This window comes from Mesoplodon densirostris, chromosome 19, assembly GCF_025265405.1.
Source record: "Mesoplodon densirostris isolate mMesDen1 chromosome 19, mMesDen1 primary haplotype, whole genome shotgun sequence".
NCBI lineage: Eukaryota > Metazoa > Chordata > Mammalia > Artiodactyla > Ziphiidae > Mesoplodon > Mesoplodon densirostris.
The window spans coordinates 15868505-15889607 of record NC_082679.1 but is presented as its reverse complement, the minus strand read 5'-3'; the positions used below and the strand labels follow the sequence as shown (position 1 = coordinate 15889607).

At 52.1% G+C, this 21103-nt stretch overlaps 3 protein-coding genes across 4 annotated transcripts; 2 read left to right on the top strand and 1 right to left on the bottom strand.

Moving 5' to 3' along the window:
• Positions 1-2454: 2454 nt before the first annotated feature.
• Positions 2455-4422, top strand: OVOL3 (ovo like zinc finger 3). The gene is given in 5 exon segments (XM_060085001.1): positions 2455-2576; positions 2651-2715; positions 3504-3570; positions 3573-3704; positions 4214-4422. Coding segments are annotated over 5 exon segments (567 nt in total). The 5' UTR covers positions 2455-2482.
• POLR2I (RNA polymerase II subunit I) lies at positions 3147-5982 on the bottom strand. 2 transcript variants are annotated; one of them, XM_060085008.1, is made up of 6 exons: positions 5631-5982; positions 5499-5553; positions 5133-5206; positions 4971-5045; positions 4811-4862; positions 3147-4328 (listed from the first exon to the last, which is right to left on the bottom strand). In XM_060085008.1, exons 1-6 carry the CDS (start codon positions 5687-5689, stop codon positions 4317-4319), a joined length of 327 nt encoding a protein of 108 aa, XP_059940991.1. In that variant the 5' UTR covers positions 5690-5982; the 3' UTR covers positions 3147-4316. The 2 variants fall into 2 exon arrangements, with proteins under 2 accessions (XP_059940991.1, XP_059940990.1); XM_060085007.1 differs by lacking the exon at positions 3147-4328 and adding an exon at positions 4478-4579.
• A 273-nt stretch (positions 5983-6255) lies between these two features.
• On the top strand, positions 6256-14675 carry TBCB (tubulin folding cofactor B). Its single transcript, XM_060084980.1, has 6 exons — positions 6256-6474; positions 6867-7010; positions 10364-10460; positions 11203-11391; positions 14161-14233; positions 14395-14675. The coding sequence occupies exons 1-6, from the start codon at positions 6361-6363 to the stop codon at positions 14507-14509; spliced, it is 732 nt and encodes a 243-aa protein (XP_059940963.1). The 5' UTR covers positions 6256-6360; the 3' UTR covers positions 14510-14675.
• The last annotated feature ends 6428 nt before the right edge of the window (positions 14676-21103 follow it).

The following is a 21103-nucleotide window of genomic DNA, read 5'->3' as shown; positions in this document are numbered from 1 at the left end:
GATCCAGTGTGTCTGCCAGTCTCCACCTCCTAATGCCAAGCTCTTCAGCCCTGGAAGGACCAGACTTTCCTCAGACAAACCAACTGGTTAAGAAACCACTCCTGATGAATGTGTGTGCATGCGACTGTTCCAGCAGGAAGAGGACAGCATGCTCACGTGGGATATTTGAAAGAGAGTTTAGCAGAGGGATCATTTGCAGAGAAGTGGACAGGGAACAGGGAAACCTCGGGGCCAGTGCATTACCCTAGACTGGTAACAGAGGAGAGGTGTTACTCCCCACACAAGGCACAAGGGAGCAAAGTGGAACCCAGAAGAGCAAATCCTGGAGAGAGCTGCCCTGAGGGGAGTTGTGTTCCTGGCAACCCCACAGGGAGGGAGTTGGGGGAACCCCTCCCCCATCTTCTGCCAGGCTCCCCATTGTCTAAACCCCACTGGAAGCCAGAGGGCCCAGGAGCCCAAATGATACTGACCACCCAGGTCAGCTTCCCAGGACACAGAGCAGGACAGAAAAGGGACCTGGGGGCAAGTAAAGATACCCGACCCCAGGGTTTTTACCTAATGTGTTTTCAGCAACAACTCAGGAACCAGTTGTCTCAAGAGATGTGGTGTTGGACATGGAGAACTGGGCACCTGAGACGAACAAAATGGCTCCCATAACCTGCTCACTGGCTTGTTCTTCAGTGCATCTGGCCCCAGTGCATCTGGCCCTGCGTCGGTCAGGTCCTAGATACTGGGCTGCCGACCCAGGCCAGGCACACCAGTCACAGCTGCGTAAAGTCTAACAATTGGGAGATGGAGACACTTAAAATCCCACTTTACAGGGACATCCCTGGCAGTCCAGAGGTTGAGACTCTGCCCTTCCACTGCAGGGTGCACAGGTTCGATCCCTGGTCAGGGAACTAAGATCTCGCAAGCTGTGAAGTGAAGCCAAAAGAAAAAAAAAAAAAAATCCCATTTTACATGGGCTGATTGAAACTCAGATGCTTGCCTAGACACCCCACCCTTCAAGACTTTTGAGCAACTCGCATTTATGTCTGCTGCATGCCAGATCCTCTCCCTGGGTGATCTACATGGATTTTCAACACAAACCATTGGTAGGAAGACTCATTAGTCCCATTTCCAGATGAAGAAACAGGCTCAGCAAGACAAGATGTGACTTGCCCCAGGTCCTGCAGAGATAAAGTGGCAAAGCTCTGGGCCAGCAGGCTTCCAGCGCTTTCTCTGTTGCTTCCGCGGATGAATTAGCTGGACTGACTCTCAGGGAATGTGAAGAAATGAATAAATATTGCTTCTTTCACCATCAAGACTTTTATAGACTGTTCCTCTGCCTGGAAAACCCTCCCTGTTTACCAGAAACCTCTTCTTCCTTCAAGGCTCACCTAGGAAGTCATCCCTGAATCCTTAGACTGGATCAGGAGCCTCTTCTGGGTCCCCTGAGCGCCCTGGCTTTTCCCCATTGAAGCTTGGGTCACTCTGTCTGTGCTTCCCCCATCATAGCCTTGGTCATTCTGGACTATCACTGGTGTGTCTCCCCCATGGACCTTTATGTCTTCATTTTCAGTGCTGAGCTAAGCCTGGCCTATAGTTGGAGCTCAGAAAATCGTTGGGTGAATAAGTGAAAGTAACTGCATGGGGAATATTCAAAATCCTTAACCCCTGGCTAAGAAGCCAATGACCAATCTAGAACGGAGCCTGGCCAGAGTAAGGGTAAGGGTCCTGGGAGTCCCTGGCTGTGTCAGGTGACCCCTTATAGTTCCTGGACCGTAGGAGAGTGAGGGAGTTACTAGGAGCTGGACTAGTAGCAAACCAGTATTGTGATACCCCGTACACTTGAATAGTGCTTCCGGCTGAACGTCAGCGCTGGGCATCTGCAGATCAGAGAGGTAGAGTCTCCTGCTTGAAGATGCACAGGCTGGATCCTCACTTTGACCTTGGACACTGCTGTCTCTCCACCCTCTGGAGCAAGCAATCACAGTCACACCCTGCCCTGCTTCCTCAGACGGCTGCTGTGATTTGAATAACCAAGCAGGCTGTTGGATGTCCGGTAGTGACTGATTTGCTTGGCAAACAGACCCTCAGGTCCTTGGCCCTGCTGGTAATATGGAAAAACACTCAGCCCCACTGCAGTCTCTGTTTCCTCTCTCCACCCCCAAGGGCTGCTTAGGTTCCAGTCTTGCCCTTGCTTGACCTCCCTGGGGGCCCTAGTGCTTGTCTTCCCCTGGAGGCTGGAGAGTACCCTCAGGAACCTGGCAGAGGAGAAGGGGGAGGAATGGCAGGGCCCAAGGCAGAGGTAACTGGAGCCAGCTAAGTCTACCCCCTGGGCCTGTCACAAAATTTGCATGGAGAGAATGAGACCTCTCATTCTCCCTTCCCACCTTCCCTTCTCCCTCCCTTCCCACCTGGAATAGTCCTCCTGGGCCTGAGGTCTGACAGCAGGTGAAGGAAGCAGCCCTGTGTGTGTGGGGAGCTGTTCCCGGTGGTGATGCCCCGTGCCTTCCTGGTCAGGAGTCGGCATCCACAGCCACCCAACTGGGGCCACCTGCCTGACCAGCTCCGGGGACACGCCTATGTCCCAGGTGGGCCCCTCACTGGGCCTAGAGGTGAGGGGCAGGGGAGACACAAAGCATCACCATCTGGCTTCTCTCCTCAGACTGCAGCAGCCTGGGGGGGCCACCGGCACACCAGTCTTCTGGCCTCCGGGACTCTCGGGCAGCGGTGAGTCTGCAGCTGGCCCACAAGACCCTGCTCAGTTTCACCCCTGCCCGCTCTCAGCCTCAAGAGAACCTGCCTGCCCCTTACCCCCTCATGCCACTCCAGCCTCCGGACCTTTCCACCCATTGTCCTCTCTGCTGGGAATGCCTTTTCTTTCTTAGTAGGGGGCTCACTGTTAGCCCTCATCCCAAGCACCCTTTCCCCAGGGTGGGCAGCCACAGCCCCTGCCCCCAGGGATTCTCTGCCCAGCGGGGCAGAAGAACAGGATTCAAGCCAATAAGTGGCTGATGGTTTGCATTATGTCAGAGAATCAGACAAGGTGACAGGCGCGGGATGGGGGATGGGGGAGGAGCTTTGGGGTCTCTCAGAAGGGATACTCAGCTGTGCGTGCACTGGAAGAAGGAAAGCCCTAGGCAGGATGTAAGTGTGCTGGAGATTATTTCAGTTTTTATTGGGAGCCAGGACTGTTCTAGGCAATGGGTGTTTAGGAGTAAGACAAAAACTCATTCCTTCCTGAAGCTTATAATCTGGTGGGAGCTACAGGTATAGATAATAAAATTAGGAAAAAAAATATTATGTTGGAAGATGGTATGTACTATGGAGAAACAGAAAACAAAGTAAGGGCGATGGGGGCAGGGTGGTCAGGGAAGGCCTTGGGGAGAGGGTGGCATGAGCACGCACAAACTGCAGTCTCTGGCCTTCCCAGACCTCCTTGGTTCCCAGTCCTAGGCGCTCCATTTGGTCCAGTGGAGGGGTGGGGTGCGGTCCTAACTCCCATGTCCCTCCCACAGCCCTCCCAGGGCACTCTGACTGCCGCTGCTAGTGGCCCTGGGACGCTTGGCTGCCCCCTCTGCCCCAAGGCTTCCCCTTGCAGCGCCTGCTGACCCGGCACCTCAGGTGCCACAGCCCTGCCCGCCGCCACGTGTGCCACTGCTGTGGCAAGGGCTTTCACGACGCCTTTGACCTCAAGCGGCACATGAGGACTCACACGGGTGAGTGGCGGCAGGGACTGGGAGGCGCTGCTGGGAGGGAATGGAATGAAATGGAGGGAGGTGCATGGGATGTGGAGTTTCCGTGCACTTGAGTTCTGTGAACAAGTGGGGCGTGTGTTAGTGGGGCAGAGACTCAGCCATCAGGAGGCTGGGAATACCATGCACCTCAGCTCCCAGGCAGTGGGTGTCAGGGTGGTGCCAGGGTGGGGGCCTGCTGAGGGATACAGAGAAAACAGGTACTGGTTACAGGATTCAGGTCCCATATTGAAGGGTGCAAGGGAAAGCCTCCCTCCTTCTCCTCCAGGGGAAGGAACATCCTGGTGAGGAGGGTGGGGACACACAGCTCCCACGTTTGCACGGGGAGGAGGGAGCAGATGGTGGGAAGGAGGCCGAGGTCTGGCGAACTTGGAGTAGAAAAGGGGGAATGCTCACGGAGGGCGAGGTCGGAGGGTGCTGGTCTGGGGGCCACTGCCCTGTCTGTCCTCTCTCCCTCTGGCCCACCTGCGCAGGGATCCAGCCATTCCGCTGCAGAGCTTGTGGGAAAGCATTCACGCAGCGCTGCTCACTTGGAGTGCATCTTGCCAAGGTATACGGACAGCCGGCCAGCTACACTTATCGTGAGCGCTGTGAGAAGTTACATGTGTGTGAGGACTGCGGCTTCACCAGCTCGAGGCCTGACGCCTACGCGCAGCACCGCACCCTGCACCGCGCTGCTTGAGACTGAGAACCCTGTGTCCAACCCATGAGAGAGAAATAAACAGAGGAAAGGCACGCATAGAACATAGCATTTATTACACAAGGGGGAGAGTGGTTCACTCGGTCCAGCGGTGGCCGCAGTGTGGGGCCGTGCACACGTAATACAAGCGCATGGCATCCTGGCAGAAAGGATGCACAGTTAGGAAGGATCTGGATCCACAGGGCAGGATACAACACGAACCTCCATCCAGAGAAGCCTCACCCCAAAAGAACAGATTAGGGGGCTTTCCCCACTACTAAAGGTCCAGCTCGGGATGCCTGGAAGGGCAGGATCTCCCCAATATTGGTATCCCCACCCCCGGGAAGTACCAGGCTCAGGTCACTCGGAAAGCCTTGCTCTCACCACTCACCTCGGCCCGGGCACTGTGTGACTGAAAGAACACTGCCTCCTTGTGGCCGCACCTGAGGGGACAGTCAGCCACTCAGAGCCTGCCATACCCTTCCCCTCCTCCCTTCTCCGTCTGGTGAGAATGAGCCACCTTCCCTCCCCAATACCAGCTGCGCGCTCACTTTTGGCAAGGGTGGTCTTCGGTCCGCGGCAACGTGGGGTCCTGGGACACGTCAGCGATGATCTGGGTCAGTTCGCTGAGGGAATAGAGGGTGAATAAGTATGCTTAGACCGGGCCTCCCAAGCCAACAACCCCGTCCCCGAGCTCGGGCACTGCCACTCACTCCACTTCGTGCGTGATTTTGTTGACGTAGATGCAGCTGTTGTCGGCTTCCTGCTGGTAATCACAATTCCGGCACTGCGAGAGGGCGAGAGTGGCGGGAAGGGGGTCACAGAGAGATCCCCGATGGGACTGGGAGGGCATGGTCTTCCCCCGAGGGGATGACTAGGGGATGGAGTCTTGAGGTTGGGATCATTGGGTGTAATCGAGAATCACCTCGCGGATGGGCAAGACGAGAAAGTCGGGTTCACTAGGGGGACAGTTGGGAGGGTAGACCAGAACGGGGCGGCACTGGGAGTAGGGCCGGGCCACGTTGGGAACCTGTGGGCCGGTCACGGAACACCGGGGCGCCCGGCTGGCTCGCGCTCACCGCGTACAGCAGAATGCGGTTCTCCTTGTCCTCCTTGGGGTAAAGCATGTTGTTACTGTGGGGAGGGGGAGGTCAGAGGTCAGTACTGGGGCCCCTACTTGCTCCCCTTCCACAGTGCTGGCCGGGTCTCACCATTCCTGGCAGAATCGAATACCCACGAAGCCCGGCTCGTAGGTCCCATCGGGTTCCATGGCGACTCACTGCCCTCCGAGCCTTCAGCGCTTGCTCAGCCGCGCGACAGGTCGCGGGAAGGGTCAGATCTCTTAGCTTCGCCAAAAGAGGGGAGGAGCTGGGCACATGTAATGGCTCCCAGCGGGTTTGTGCTCGCTGAGCTGAGCTGAGGTTTGATTAATTACTTGCTTCAATCTTTTGATATCCTAGAATATGGCTTCCAACTTCTGGGCCTTTCTTCCCCAGTTTACAGAATAGTGTGGTACGAGAACCGGGAAAAATGATGCGTCACGTAACCCGCAAAGTGCTGAGTGTAAATGGAGAGGCCTTGGCTCTTTGCAGGTTGAAGGCCAGTGCACATGCGCGAGTTTACCCTTCGCGAACACGGGTAGCTCTTGCCAGTCCTTCCTCTCGGCTTCAGCCTTCGCCCGCCAGGCCGTTTCCCGTGACGCTATTGGAAGAACTGTGCACCGTGGAAGGCGTCTCAGGATTGGCTGGGCCTACCCAGGACTTCTTCCTGGAGGCGGCGGAGAGACGCGGCGATTGGCGGACCCTCCTGGCTGGAGGGCGTGGATTGGCCAGGTCCGGGAGCAGGGGGAGGGGCTGATATCCCAGAAGCGGCTGCGGCAGCGGTTGCGGAGCCGGTGTGAGGCGGCTGACTGGGTTGCGGGCCCCCGCAGGGCGCGGCGAGATGGAGGTGACGGGGTTGTCGGCGCCTACAGTGAACGTTTTCATCAGCAGCTCACTCAACAGCTTTCGCTCCCAGAAGCGGTACAGTCGCAGCCTCACCATAGCTGAGTTCAAGGTGTGGCCGTGGGGGCGGGGTCCGGGGGCGGGGTTAATGTTGAGGGGCGGGGCCAAGAAGAAATGGAGGGTCTTCCCCAGCGCAGGGAAGGGGCCAGAGATAAGCCGAGGTTGCAGAGGTTCTGGACTGGACCTCAGCGGGGCGGGGCCAGAGGGAACCTGAGGTTCCAGAGAATGGGTGCGGGGCCAGAGAAAAAAAGGTTGCAGGGGGTGGGGGCAAGACCAGAGGAGGTGGGGCCAGGGATAACCAGGTGGGTCCTAAATGGTAGGTCTCTTGGAGGAGCGAGGAATGGATGATGGTTATTGATACAAAGGGCGGAGCCCCAGGGCAGAGAGTGGGGCCACTGACAGCCTTCCACCTCGTATCCCCCTCCCCATCTTGTATCCCCACAGTGTAAACTACAGCTGGTTGTGGGCAGCCCTGCTTCTTGCATGGAATTGGAGCTGTATGGACCTGACGACAAATTCTACAGCAAGCTGGATCAGGAGGATGCACTGCTGGGCTCTTATCCCGTAGATGACGGCTGTCGCATCCATGTGAGGCCTCCCTACCTGGGATCCCTCCCCTCAATTCATTTATTTATTCAATAGATGCTTGCTGTGCTTTGCGCTGTGTGATTACCAAAATAGGCCCTAACCGCATGGAGCTCCCAGTCCAGCAGGGAGAGAGACAGACCCATCACCAGACACTGGCAGCCAGATTGGTCTGGACTGGGTTGAGAAAAGCCTAGGGGACTGGAGGCATCCAGAAGAGGTGCCTGACCCCACCTCGGGGTATCAGAAGGGACTTCCTGAAGTTAGGGATGCCTGAGTTGAGATCTGAAGGATGACCTAAGAGAAGAGGCGGGAGGGGCATTCCAGGCAGAGGGAACAGAGTGTGAGGTGGGTCAGGGTGAGCAAAGAGGCTCACATATTGGGAGAAGCCAGAACACAGAGGACCTCTGCATGCATCAGCTCACATCATCCTCTCTGTCCTCAGTCTTCCCCGCCCCACCAAAATCCTGCAGACATCCTAGCATCCCAGGTGAACTTTGCATGTGCTATTCTCTGTGCCTGGATGTTTCTTTTTTCTTTGCCCACATGGCTTACTCCGTCCTTCCAGTCTTTACTTAAATGTCACCTTCCGGGTGTGAGGGCTTCATTGCCCTCAGTATAAAATTTAAACCTCCTCCCTTTCCCACTTTCTTTGATTTTTGTCCTTCTCATAATCACCTGTGGCATACTATAGATTTTTCTCCAATACCTGGAACAGTGCCTGGCACAGAGAGGATGCTTGGTGAAACATTGTTGAATGATGAGTTGAATGCATAAAATAATACTTGGAAAATGGCGTAATTAACCCTATTTTGTGGAAGAGAAAACTTAGTTTCAGTATGGAATTTACTTTCCTGAGGAGAAACATAGCTAGAATTTTTACCTCAGTCTGCATGGCTCCAGAAGTTAGTGTACCCAGAGAACTGGGTCTTTTTTGTCTCTTTCAATTATTCATAACTGTTCATTGAGCATCCACATTATGCCAGGGATATAGCTGTGAATCAAGTCTGAGAAGGTCTGTATTTTAGCTCTGTCCAGTGAGTGCGGTAGGCGTTAGCTAAATATTCACAGGAACAAATGTAAAGGGTCAGTGAGATGAGGGCCATGCAGGAGGAGATCACAGAGCTGGGAGATCCTATACTGGGGAGCCTGACCCATCAGTGAGATCCAGGAGGACTTCCTGGAGGAGGTGCTGCCTGAACAGAGACCTGAAGTTAACTGAAGAAGGGGAAAGTGTGCTCCAGGAGGAGGGCACAGCATGTGCAAACACTCTGAGGTGGGAGGGAGCGGAGTGGGGTACAGGGACTGAAGAGTGACCTGTCCTGTTTTGGTGGGAAGTGGAAGCCAGGGGAGGACTCTGAGCCAGGAGGGTCCTGGTCTGACTCAGGTGTTCACTGGCTCCCTCTGACTGCGTGTGGGGAACAGACTGTGGAGGACAGAGGAGTAGGGAGACCAAGGAGGAGGCTGCTTCCATAGTCCAGTTGAGGTGATGGGTCCTGGACCATTGTGGGAGCAGGTCGGGACTGTGCTGAGCCCATAGGACTGATTTTGGACTGACCTGGGCAGTCTCAGCCTTGGGATGCTGGTGGGTCAGGCAGGGCAGTGGCGTCCTCAAACAGGAGGTTTCACACATGGATTCAGGTATAGACAGTCTGCTGACTTCTGAGGCCATACAAGGAAAGTTTCCCAGAGGTGGAGCCTCTGGAGAATTTGTATTTTTTCTACAATTCTTTTTCTGTTTATAAATATCACCCATATTTCTTTTTTCTTTTCCTTTTTTTAAAATTTATTTTTGGCTGCGTTGGGTCTTCGTTGCTGCACGCGGCTTTCTCTAGTTATGGCGAGCGGGGGCTACTCTTCGTTGCAGTGAGCAGTCTTATTGTGGTGGTTTCTCTTGTTGCAGAGCACAGGCTCTAGGCGCGCGGGCTTCAGTAGTTGTGGCTCGCGTGCTCTAGAGCGCAGGCTCAGTAGTTGTGGCGCACAGGCGTAGTTGCTCTGCGGCATGTGGGATCTTCCCAGACCAGGGCTCAAACCCGTGTCCCCTGCATTGGCAGACGGATTCTTAACCACTGCACCACCAGGGAAGCCCTCACCCATATTTCTTGCAGCAACGAATGACAGCAACCTCAAACTTAGAAAAAACCCCTGATATAGAAAGTGGAAATTCTTAGTGATTGTTAGCCAGAGATAAGGGCTATTTCTATTTTGCCCAGTGGCTCAGGCCAAACACTTTAGGGTGTTCCTCACCCCTGTCTTTCCCTCACACCCACATCTAATCTGTCCGCAGATCCATGGGCTCCACCCACAAAAATCTATCCAGAGTCCAGATTCTCCTTCCTCACTGCCCCCACCCTAGCCCAGCCTCCATCCTCTCCCTCCTGGACCATCACACAAGCCGTCTCCCTGCTCGCATCCCTGTGCCCCTCTGTCTGCTTCCCACACTCAGCTGAGGGAGCTTGTAAACACCTGTGTCAGATCAGAGCCCTCCTGGCTGAGCCCTTCCCTGGCTGTATCTCATTCTAGGTAAAAGCCAAAGTCTCCAGTGATCTGTTGTGTCTCCCACTCTCCCCCTGGCTCACTCCACTGCTGCCGGGGTGGCCCTGCTGTTCCTCAAAAGGGCTAAAGACATTTCTACATCTGGGACTTGGTACTCGTTCCTTCAGGCCTGTCTCAGACATCCCCTCCTTCCAGAAGCCTCTTTGTTGTATTTGTCTGCATAGAACCTTGTCGTCATCTGGTGTTTAATACCCATCTCTGTGCATTTGTTTCTGGTTGGCCTCCCAGCAGAATGAGCACTCCTTGAGGGCAGGGATTGATCTATTTTTGTATCGTGTCCCTAATACCCAGCACGGAGCTCAGCTGGGTGCCTTGGAGGAGCTCAGCAGGCAATGAGTAAATAAATGTTGGGGGTGGTACAGAAGAGATGCACCAGGATCTGGAAGTTGGGGTCAGCCTAGGAGGGTCCCAGAGATCCAGAGAGGAGAGACACACTGCCCGGAGGGTTCATGAGCAAGGCCCGAGCTCTGCCCTTCGGTTCCAGTGTCCCGGGGCCATCGGTGATGTGGATGCCAGTATGTAGGGGTCATCTGGAAGCAGATGCAGCCTCCAGGGCCTTGGATGGGTGGTAGAGAGGGAGATGGCCGTTGTAGACACCTGCTCTCCCCCCTTCGGCTGGGCTCAGGGCAGGCAAGAAGGCTGGGGTAAAGGTGAGGGTAGAGGAATGTGGTTTTTCCGAGACAGGAGAGACTTAAATCTACAGAATGTTCCAACGTGCAGCCACACTCGCCCCCCCCGCAGCATCTCAGGCCTCTCTGCCCAGACCCTGATCCCCACTGACCTCCCTCCCCTCACTACAGGTCATTGACCACAGCGGTGCCCGTCTTGGGGAGTATGAGGACATGTCCAAGGTGGAGAAATACGAGATCTCACAAGAAGCCTATGACCAGAGGCAAAGTACGGGGTGCACAAGGAGGGGTGGGGGCCCTTGGGGGCTAGGGGAGGGGGTGGGGAGCAGACAGGATAGACGGGGACACTGAGGGCGAGTCGGTGGTGTGGGCAATGGGGCAGGCAAGCGTGGGGGAGTGGAGGGGGCAGGGTGAGGTTGGCGTGGGGACAGACAGCTCATGGGAGAACAGTCGGGTGGACGGGCATGAGGTGTGAATGGAAGCTGGGGGGTGTGGCCAAGTGTGGGCAGGCAGACAGGGCCATGAGAAAGTAGAGGGGGCCTGAGAGGAAGGTCTGGGGTGTGTATGTGGGGTCAGATGGGGGGGCGGTCAGGGTCACACTGGGGGCACGGTGTAGGGGGCAGAACATGGTAGAATACGTGGAACCGACAGGACAGTGGGGTGCAGGCATGTGGGGACAGGTGAGAATGTGTGGTGGGGAAGATGAAGGTTTCCGGGCCTGGGTGGAGGCAAGCGTGATACTGAAGGGACGGGAGGGTGGGGTACCGCGAAAGACTGCAGGCAGGCACCTTCCCTTTAGTTTCGGGATTGTGGGGAGGCCCAGGGGTCCTGGGGAGAGGCCAGGGCTGTGGTGGGAGACTTGGGGGCTTGGGTGACAGCCCCTCAACACCCAGCACAGAAGCGTTTCCCTCGGAGTGTTGGCCCCGTGAGGGTGGCAGATTATCTCATTAGGCCAGAGGTCTCCCAGGTGGTCTCCCGTGTCTGACCCTCACCCCCTACCCCACCCACAGACTCAGTCCGCTCCTTCCTGAAGCGCAACAAACTAGGCCGATACAGTGAAGAAGAGCGGGCACAGCAGGAGGCTGAGAGCTCCCAGCGCCCTACCGAGGAGGCCCAGGCCGGTGCCATCCCCGTGGGCAGCCGCTGTGAGGTGCAGGCACCTGGGCAGCCCCCTCGCCGGGGCACCGTCATGTATGTAGGTACGTGGCTCACCGAGGCCTCGTGTCCTGCCTTGAGGTGGGCAGTGCTGGGGACCCAGCCCTCAAGGGGATCTCAGTCCAGGAAGGGAGACGGACCCAGGGGCTAACTGTGACAGCCTGGTATGCTCACGGCAGGGAAGTGGGAAGCAGAGGCCATATGACCTGAGTTGTGATGGAGGAAGTGGAGGCCAGAGGGATCAATTATGAAGTGAAAGCCTGGGGCACAGTGGTCAGAGCTGAGAAGGGGAAACAGGCAGAATTATTAGGCCTGTGATGGAGGAAGCACAGACCGAAGTGATCAGGGCACGCCCAGGCCACAGGCAAGGCTGGACTGTGCTGGGCCTCGGAGACAGGAGAGAGCAGTGTGGGGTTTTTGGGGGTTTTTTAATAACAGTTTTATTGAGATATAACTTATATACCATAAAATTAACCCATTTAGGGAACTGCCTGGCAGTCCAGTGGTTAGGACTCCACACTATCACTGCCAAGGGCCCACATTCAATCCCTGGTTGGGGAACTAAGATCCTGCTAGCTGCGCCACATGGCCAAAAAAAAAAAATCTCCCATTTAAAGAGTATCATTCATTAGCTTTTAGTTCACGGGAATCGTGCAACCATCACCACAGTCAGTTTTACATTTTCATCACCCTAAAAGGAAACCCTATAACCATTAGCAGCTACTCCCCATTTCTGAAACCCCAGCATCCCCAGTCCACATAGCTGGCTACTAATCTATGTTATGTCTCTATAGACTTGCCTATTCTGGAAGTTTCATATAAATGGAATCATATAATACTTGGTCTTTTGAGACTGGCTTCTTTCACTAGAACCATAATTTCAAGGATCATCCATGTTGTAGTATGTGGCAGTACTTCATTTCTTTTTATCACCAAATAATATTGCATTGTATGCAACACCACATTTTATTTATTCATTCATCAGTTGAAGAACATTTGGGTCCTTCCCACTTTTTGGCTATGACAAATAACGTTGCTGTGAGTATCCTTGTTTAAGTTTTTGTGCAGACATGTGTTTTCATTTCTTTGTACCTAGGAGTGGAATTGCTGGGTCACAGAGTAACTCTTTAACTTTTTGAGGAACTGCCACACTGTTTCCACAATGGCTGCACCATTTTACATTCCCACCAGTGATGAATGAGGGCTCCAGTTAATCCACGTCCTCATCAGCACTTACTATTATCTATCTTTTTGATTACAGGCATTCTAATGGGTGTGAAGTGGTGGAGCATGATGGTTTTGATTTGCATTTCTGTGATGGCTAATGATATTGAGCCTCTTTTTCGGTGCTTAACAGGCATTTGTATATCTTCTTTAGAAAGATGGCTTATTCAGATCTTTTGCCCATTTTTTAATTGGGTGGTTTGTCTTTTTGTTGTTGAGTGGTGTGTTAGGGCTGCTATATCAAAGTACCACACACCAGGTGGCTTAAAAAACAGAAATTTGTTTCTCACAGTTCTGGAAGCGGGAAGTCTAAGATTAAGGCTTTGGCAGGTTTGATTTCTTCTTAGGCCTCTCTGCTTGGCTTGCCGATGGCCACCCTCTCTGTGTGTCCTCACATGGTCTTTCCTCTGTGGGGTAGCACATCCCTGGAGTCTTTGTCCAGATAACCTCTTATGAGGATGTCAGTCAGCCTGGATTAGATCCCACCCTAAAGGCCTTATTTTACCTTAATTATCTCTTTAAAGGCCCTGTCTCCACATACAGTCACATTCTCAGCTACTGGGGCTTAGGGCTTCAACATGTGAACTTGTGGGGGACACAGTACAGCCCATAACAAGTTGTAAGAGTCCTTTGTATACTCTAGATACAATTCCCTTATCAAATATATGATCTGCAAATATTTTCTCCCATTCTGTGGGTTGGTTGTCTTTTTACAGTCTTGATAGTGTCCTTTGAAGCACAAACATTTTTGATTTTTATGAAGTCCAGTTTTTTTTTCTTTTTTTGCTTATGCATGTGGCATTATATGTAAGAGGTCAATGCCTAATAGAGGGTCACAAAGATTTAAACCTGTGTTTTCTTCTAAGGGTTTTATAGTGTTACATATTACATTTAGGTCTTTGACCCATTTTGAATTAATTTTTGGTTATGGTGTGAGGTAGGAGTCCAACTTCATTCTCTTGCATGTGGATATCTAGTTGACCCAATACGATTTGTTGGAAAGACTGTTCTCTCCTCGTTGAACTGTCTTGACACCCTTGTCAGAAATCATTTGGCCATAAGCAGTGTGGTTTTTTTTTTTTTTTTTTTGCTGTACGCGGGCCTCTCACTGCTGTGGCCTCTCCCGTTGCGGAGCACAGGCTCCGGACACACAGGCTCCGCGGCCATGGCTCGCGAGCCCAGCCGCTCCGCGGCATGTGGGATCTTCCGGGATCGGGGCACGAACCCGTGTCCCCTGCATCGGCAGGCGGACTCTCAACCACCGCGCCACCAGGGAAGCCCAGCAGTGTGGGTTTTATGCTGAGCGGGATGGGCAGCTTTTGACGAATTTGGGACAAGGCAGTGGTGCTGTTTCCCTTCGATTTTTATAGAGCCCCCTTTGGCTGGGGGTGTTGAGTGAATGGGGGTCAGGGTAGGAACAGGGAGACCAGTGAAGGGGGCTACCATATTGATGTGAGCAGGAGATGGTGGTTGCCCTGGGTGGTAGCACGGAGTGGTTTTTGCCAGGATAGGCTTTATACTCAGTGGGCAGGTGCAAATCTGGGGTGAGCTGCTTAAGGAGGTTTCATTGGGATTTCTCCCCTGGGCAGGACTTACAGATTTCAAGCCTGGCTACTGGATCGGTGTCCGCTATGATGAGCCGCTAGGGAAAAACGATGGCAGGTAGAGATCCCCACTGTAGTGTCTGTGTGTGTGCCTGTGTGCACGTATGTACTTATGTGCATTTATGGGTAAGTGCATGCATGTACTACTGGGGGAGCCCAGCCATGCTGGCATCTGGAGTAGGAGCCCTCTGACACTGCCTTCCCCATCATGCCCTGCAGTGTGAATGGGAAACGCTACTTTGAATGCCAGGCCAAGTACGGCGCCTTCGTCAAGCCATCCGTTGTGACAGTGGGGGACTTCCCCGAGGAGGACTACGGTTTGGACGAGATGTGATGCCCAAGGAAGGGCACCCCCCTGCTCCAGCTTAACTCACCTACTTATTGCCCTTCCCTGTGTGTGTCCATGGCCCTCTCCCCATGACCCCATTTTTATTTTATTCTCTTGACCCTCGCCATTGACTTTTGAGACACATGTATTAAATTTGCCGGAAACCTGGGAAGTGTTTGGAAGACTCAGTGATTATGGGGGGGCTGGGGACAGCTGGGTAGGTGAGGGGAGGGAGAGGGGATACCCCTTGTTTTTAAGGAATATGTATATACAACTCAAAACTTGTTCCTATTTCATTGGCCAGAATTCTGTCTCATGGCCACTTGTAGTTGCAAAGGTGGCTGGGAAATGTAGTTTTTCTACTGGGTGGTCATTTCCTAGCCAAATATCAGAAGTTCCTGTGCTACAGAAGCTGGGGAAAAGGGATATTGGGGTCAACAAGTAGTTCTACCACTGTCCCTGTGGGTGGGGGACCTGTTCACTTAATATTTAAAAGAAGAAAGAAATCTCAAGTCTTTCGAAGTAGCATGAGGCCCCTCACAGCATTGTAGAGCTGGGCAAAGAGGTCTGTGCCCTCAGGTATGTGACGTGTGCATGCAGCCCAGGCACTCTAGGGAGCCTGTTCCACCATGTGTATGTCTGCATGTGCAGTAACTCCTCATTAGCTCCTTGAAGGGATTCCTGATGGAATGACTATTCGGGAGATTCTGCTTAATTGTTAAAATTACTTTATTATAGCTTCTGGAGAAGAAGTTGGCACTGGTGGGAGCAACCGCAGTAAAAGCAGAATAAGGTTGAAATGCTTGAGAGCTGAAGGGGTCCTTGGGGAAGCTGCTCACATGCGCATACAGCCTGATGCATACATCCTCTCATGCCCACTGTAAGGTACATGGACCCACTCAGATACACAGAACATTCACACACCTGGACTCATACCCAAACACCAGAGACACACCCAAAACACAGACACTAGAGGTCACATGTGCAGAAATACAGTCAGTGCACAAAGATTCTGTCCCCCACATACAGGGGAGTCACACACACAGAATACGCTCAGATTCACATCAGACACTCATCTGGGATAGACATACACCTGCACACACTGGTTACTTGCAGTGGTTGAGAGTCCGCCTGCCGATGCAGGGGACATGGGTTCGTGCCCCGGTCCGGGAAGATCCCACATGCCGTGGAGCGGCTGCTGTGAGCCATAGCCGCTGATCCTGCACGTCCGGAGCCTGTGCTCCGCAACTGGAGAGGCCACAACAGTGAGAGGCCCGCGTACCGCAAAAAAAAAAAAAAAAAAAAAAAAAAACTGGTTACTTTATAAAAGGACTCCAAGGCTTAGATCCCTTTCACGTGAGGGAGTTGTCAGAGTGAGGAGCATTAGAGGGGGTGTCCCCAAATTCTCAACCAGAATCTACCAACCTTTGTTCAGCCAGAGCTCAGCAGAATTAGCTCAGCATTGAGGACCTGAGGCTCACTTTAGGATCAGGCCCAGTGTGCACTCCCATGTGATGAGGCCAAAGAATAGGGGCAGGAAGATGATCACGTGCTCTCCTGGACACAGTGATCACCCAAAGTCATACCTCCGAGCTCCAAGCAAGGGTCACAGCATCAGTGTATATGAGGATCTGTCAAACTGCAGTGGAAGATCTAAGCACAGACTTCCAGGGTGTGCTTTAATGCCTTCCAGCTGTCAGCATGGAAGAAGCTGTCCCCATCAGAACATGGGGAAACATTAAAATTTTTGATGACAATGGAAGGGATCATGCTGGTAATTTCTAATTAGGAAACCTACACTTGCTGTGTGAAAGTCAAGCACAGTTAGGGATTGGGGAGACACATTTTACAGAATGACCTGGTGCTTAAGCTTTAAGGGGTCCAGAAAGGAAGGGGGACAGTGGTCAATGTGTTAATGCAATACCAGCTGCTGTAACAAATATCCCCCTACACACACAGTCCAGTGCAGAGTTTCTGGTTGATTGACAGCAGTCTCCATGGTTCACACACCCAGACTCCATACTGGGGCTCCATCATCTTCATGTGCTTGGAACTATCTGCTTCCAGGTGGCAAATAGGAGAAGACAGTGTGGGGACGTTTCACCATTTTCTTTAAAAACATGTTCTGCATGTTCCATTTCTGCTCGTATTGTATTGATGAGAACGTGTCAGTCATGCAGCCACCCTAGATGCAGAGTGGGCTTTGGAACATACTCCTGGGCCGAGCAGCTCCCTCCCAGCCACTACTATGAAAATGGACCTTGGGTTTTGGCGGCTCCAGCACTGACCACCCTTTACCAGGTCCCCAGATCCATAACCTCAGGGGAAGCGGCAGGAAAGGGCCATGGGATCCACCAGGCCCATTAAATCCTGTCCCCCCACCAGCTGCCTGTGCCTGACCTGCACCATCCACCACCCTGCCCTTAATCCTCAGGTCAGTGCAGATGGAAGACAGTGAATGTCCAGCACTCTTTCCCCACATTTTTTGAGCCCTCCCAATCCCCACTGTATGTCAGGCTTGATGCTGGAAACACACTCATGAAATGAACACAGTACTGGCTTGGGAGTTGAAGGCAGACAAACAGATAATTACCAAACATTTCCTCTTTTTTGTCTTTTTTCTTTTTGACCGATATTTCATTATGAATAAAGTTGCTGGCAGTAGGGGAAGGGAGAATAAAATCACTAAATTTGCCAGGTGGTGCTGGTATGAGGGAAGGGATGGGATGGAGGAGACTTCAATAAGAGTCATGTGAACAAAAGGGGACTGGGCTTTGTAGGCTTGAAGTAATCCCTTCCGTGATTCATGCTGATCAGAAACTTGATCCCAATGCTAAATTTAGGCTGAATGCAACCTTTGTCCTGGAACTGAGCTAAATTGCTAACTCAATATGCTAATAGCCCACTTGAGTTCATTCGTGAACCAGTTACAAACTTGGGATAATTCAGTAGGTTAACAGGTGGTGCAACCTTAGTGAGGAATAGCCAGACAGCCTAGGTTCAAACCCCAGCTGTGTCACCAGCTGGGCACTGGACAAGTCCTTCTCCCTGGGTATCAGCCTCACTTCTTAATTGAGGCCGATAATAGTACCTACCAAACGATTTTGTGAGCATTAAATGAGCTAGCACACGTAAAGCACTTAAATTCAGAGCCAGGCACGCAGGTAAGTGCTGTATAAGCCATAAGAATAAAAATGACAATATACAGTCAACAGTTACAATGCTGGCTTCATTTAATCCTCACAGGGGGTCCTGTCCCCAATTTCTTCACCGTTTTCACCTCCCCACCCCATCTTTCCTGGCCCAATTCTGGGGCCACCCTCCCCGAAAGGGGTTCCCAGGACAGCGCCCGCCTCCCAAGTCCCTGCAGGCTCTGCAACCCTAGCCTCTGCGCTGTCCCAGACTCGGGCAATAACCTCTCAGTCGCCACGTGGGGGCAGCAGCGCACTGCTCCCCGCACCGTGCGCGCGGTGCATTGTGGGATGCGTAGTCTCGCTGGCGTTGACAGGTGTCTCCCAACCTAACATGCAAACTACATTTCCCAGAAAAGCATGCGACACCCTCGGTCTAACCTTGTTCACGTCTGGAAGCTGAGGTCTTGCTCCCGCCCTGCGGCGCGGGGAATTATGGGGTTTGGCTCCCTCGCGGAGGTCGGGGCTGCGCAGGTGCGGGAGGCCGGTCGAACCCGCCATGGTTTAATCAGAGAGTGTGAACCAATGTCCTCCCTTCCGCGTTCCTGCATCTCCACCGGTCACTCTCCAGGGTCTCGGTTATCTCTCAAGCTGGGTCAAGGAGCGCCCATCTTAAAGGAAAAAATATCCCTTTTCCCCTCTTACCTGTCACCCAACTTCAGTAATTGTCAGCATTTGGCCAATCATGTTCAGTTTTTCTGACCTCCCCCTATTTCTCCCGTCATTAAATTTCAGACAGCAGGGACTTCCCTGGTGGTCCAGCGGGTAAGACTCCGCTCCCAATACAGGGAACCCGGGTTCGATCCCTGGTTGGAGAAATAGATCCCGTAAGCATGCCATAACTAAAAGATCCCGCATGTGGCAACTGCGACCCAGTGCAGCCTAAATAATTAATTAATTAATAATTATAAAAAACCTCAGGCAACAAATCACCTCATCCAGAAATGTGTTTCTATATGTGTCTCTAAAAGGTGTGAAGTCTTCACATCACACCCTAGTTGCAATAAGTCTTTAATATGATTTAATATATGGTCAGTGTTATATTATTATATATGAAACAAAGTGGTCAGTGTTATTATATATGAAACAAAGTCCCCATTCGTTTCATGAATGTCTTTTTACTGTTGGCTTGTTCAAATCAGAATCCAAGTAGGGTTCAGGGTTCAGTGCATTTGGTTGATAGAGCTCTAAGTCTTCTACAACTTCCCTGTGGGATCTCCCACTGTCTGATTTGGCTGGTTGTACCCCCCTGTTGTCCTTTAATATATTCCTCTAACGCTGTGTATTCTACAAACTGGTAGATCCAAAAACAGGGTCAGATCCAGGTTCAATTTTAGGATAAATATACTTTATGGGTGGTATTGAATTTTTCCATCAGGAGGCACATACCATCAGGTTCTGTCTCTTTTTGTGATGTTAAGATCCAATGTTGGCTTTTGTGTTGTCGGCCTGATCCATCCCTTATAAAACCACAGCCAAACTTCAGGAAAGAGGTGCCTACATGGTCCTTACTGCAACCCTCTCCTAACTCCACGAAAACTAAACTCTTTCTATTGCTAAAGCCCTTCCTTGGGACTTCCGTGATGGTGCAGTGGTTAAGAATCTGCCTGGCAATGCAGGGGACACGGGTTTGAGCCCTGATCTGGGAAGACTCCACATTCCACGGAGCAATTAAGCCATGCGCCACAGCTACTGAGCGTATGTGCCACAACTACTGAAGCACGTGTGCCTTAGCGCCCATGCTCCACAACAAGAGAAGCCACCACAATGAGAAGCCTGCACACCGCAACGAAGAGTAGCCCCCGCTCACCACAGTTAGAGAAAAGCCTGCACGCAGCAATGAAGACCCAACACAGCCATAAATAAATAAATAAATAAATAAATAAATAAATAAAATTTAAAATAAATGAAAAATAAAGCCCTTTGTTGCTAAACTCAAGAGGCAACTCTTCACCTCAACTTACTGGTCCTGCAATGACAGCTGGCATTTAGATCTGTGGTTCTCAAACTTTTGTGTCTTAGGACTTCTTTACATTCTTAAGAATCGTTGAGGCCTCAAAGAGCTTTTGTTGGGCTTCCCTGGTGGCGCAGTGGTTGAGAATCTGCCTGCCAATGCAGGGGACATGGGTTCGAGCCCTGGCCTGGGAAGATCCCACATTCCATGGAGCAACTAAGCCTGTGAGCCACAACTACTGAGCCTGCAAACCACAACAACTAAGCCCACATGCCATGATTACTGAAGCCCACGCGCCTAGAGCCCATGCACCACAACGAAGAGCAGCCCGGCTTGCTGCAGCTAGAGAAAGCCCACGCACAGCAAAGAAGACCCAATGCAGGCAAAAATAAATTTAAAAAAACCAATAATTTATTATTCTCACAAGTCTATGGATTAGGGACTTCCCTGGTGGTCCAGTGGTAAGGAATCCACCTTGCAATGCAGGGGACGCAAGTTTGATCCCTGGTCGGGGAACTAAGATCCCACATGCCCTGAGGGCAACTAAGCCAGCGCGCCACAACTACTGAGCTCATGAGCCACAACTAGAGAGAAGCCTGCGTGCCTCAACGAAGATCCCACGTGCCACAGCTAAGACCCAACACAGCCAAAAATAAATAAATAAATATTAATAAAAGAAAACATTGCATTAAAAAAAAAGTGTATGGATTAGCTGGATGGTTCTGCTGATATGGACCAGGCTTGGCTGATCTTGGTTGGGCTTACTTTTGCATCTGTCATTTGCTAGAGGGTCAACTCGGCGCTGGACAGTTACGATGGCATTGTCTGAGAGCACGCGGGGAGAGAGAGAAAAGAACATAAGGCCCCTTGAGGCCTGGGCTGGGAGGTATTACACTGTCCTTCCACCTTATTCTGTTGGTTAATGACAAGGCCAATCTGGCTTCAAAGAGTTAGGAAATGGACTCTACCCCTTGATGTGAGAAACTGCAAAGTCAGATTGTACAGGGCAAGGATACATGGAGGGATGGAAAATAGAGCTTTTTTAAAAAAAATGAATTTATTTATTTATTTTTGGCTGTGTTGGGTCTTCGTTTCTGTGCGAGGGTTTTCTCTAGTTGTGGTGAGTGGGGGCCACTCTTCATCACGGTGTGCGGGCTTCTCTCACTGTCGCAGCCTTCTCTTGTTGCAGAGCACAGGCTCCAGACGCACAGGCTCAGTAGCTGTGGTGCACGGGCTTAGTTGCTCCGCAGCATGTGGGATTTTCCCAGACCAGGGCTCGAACCCGTGTCCCCTGCATCGGCAGGCAGACTCTCAACACTGCGCCACCAGGGAAGCCCCTGCACTATTGTTTCTTGACTGCTCCTCCCTTGTCTCTGCATCCCCTCCCTTCCCTGATTAGCAGCTGTTTGAACCTGCCCTTTGGAGCTCAAGGAAGGTCATGGAGGCTGAAGCCTA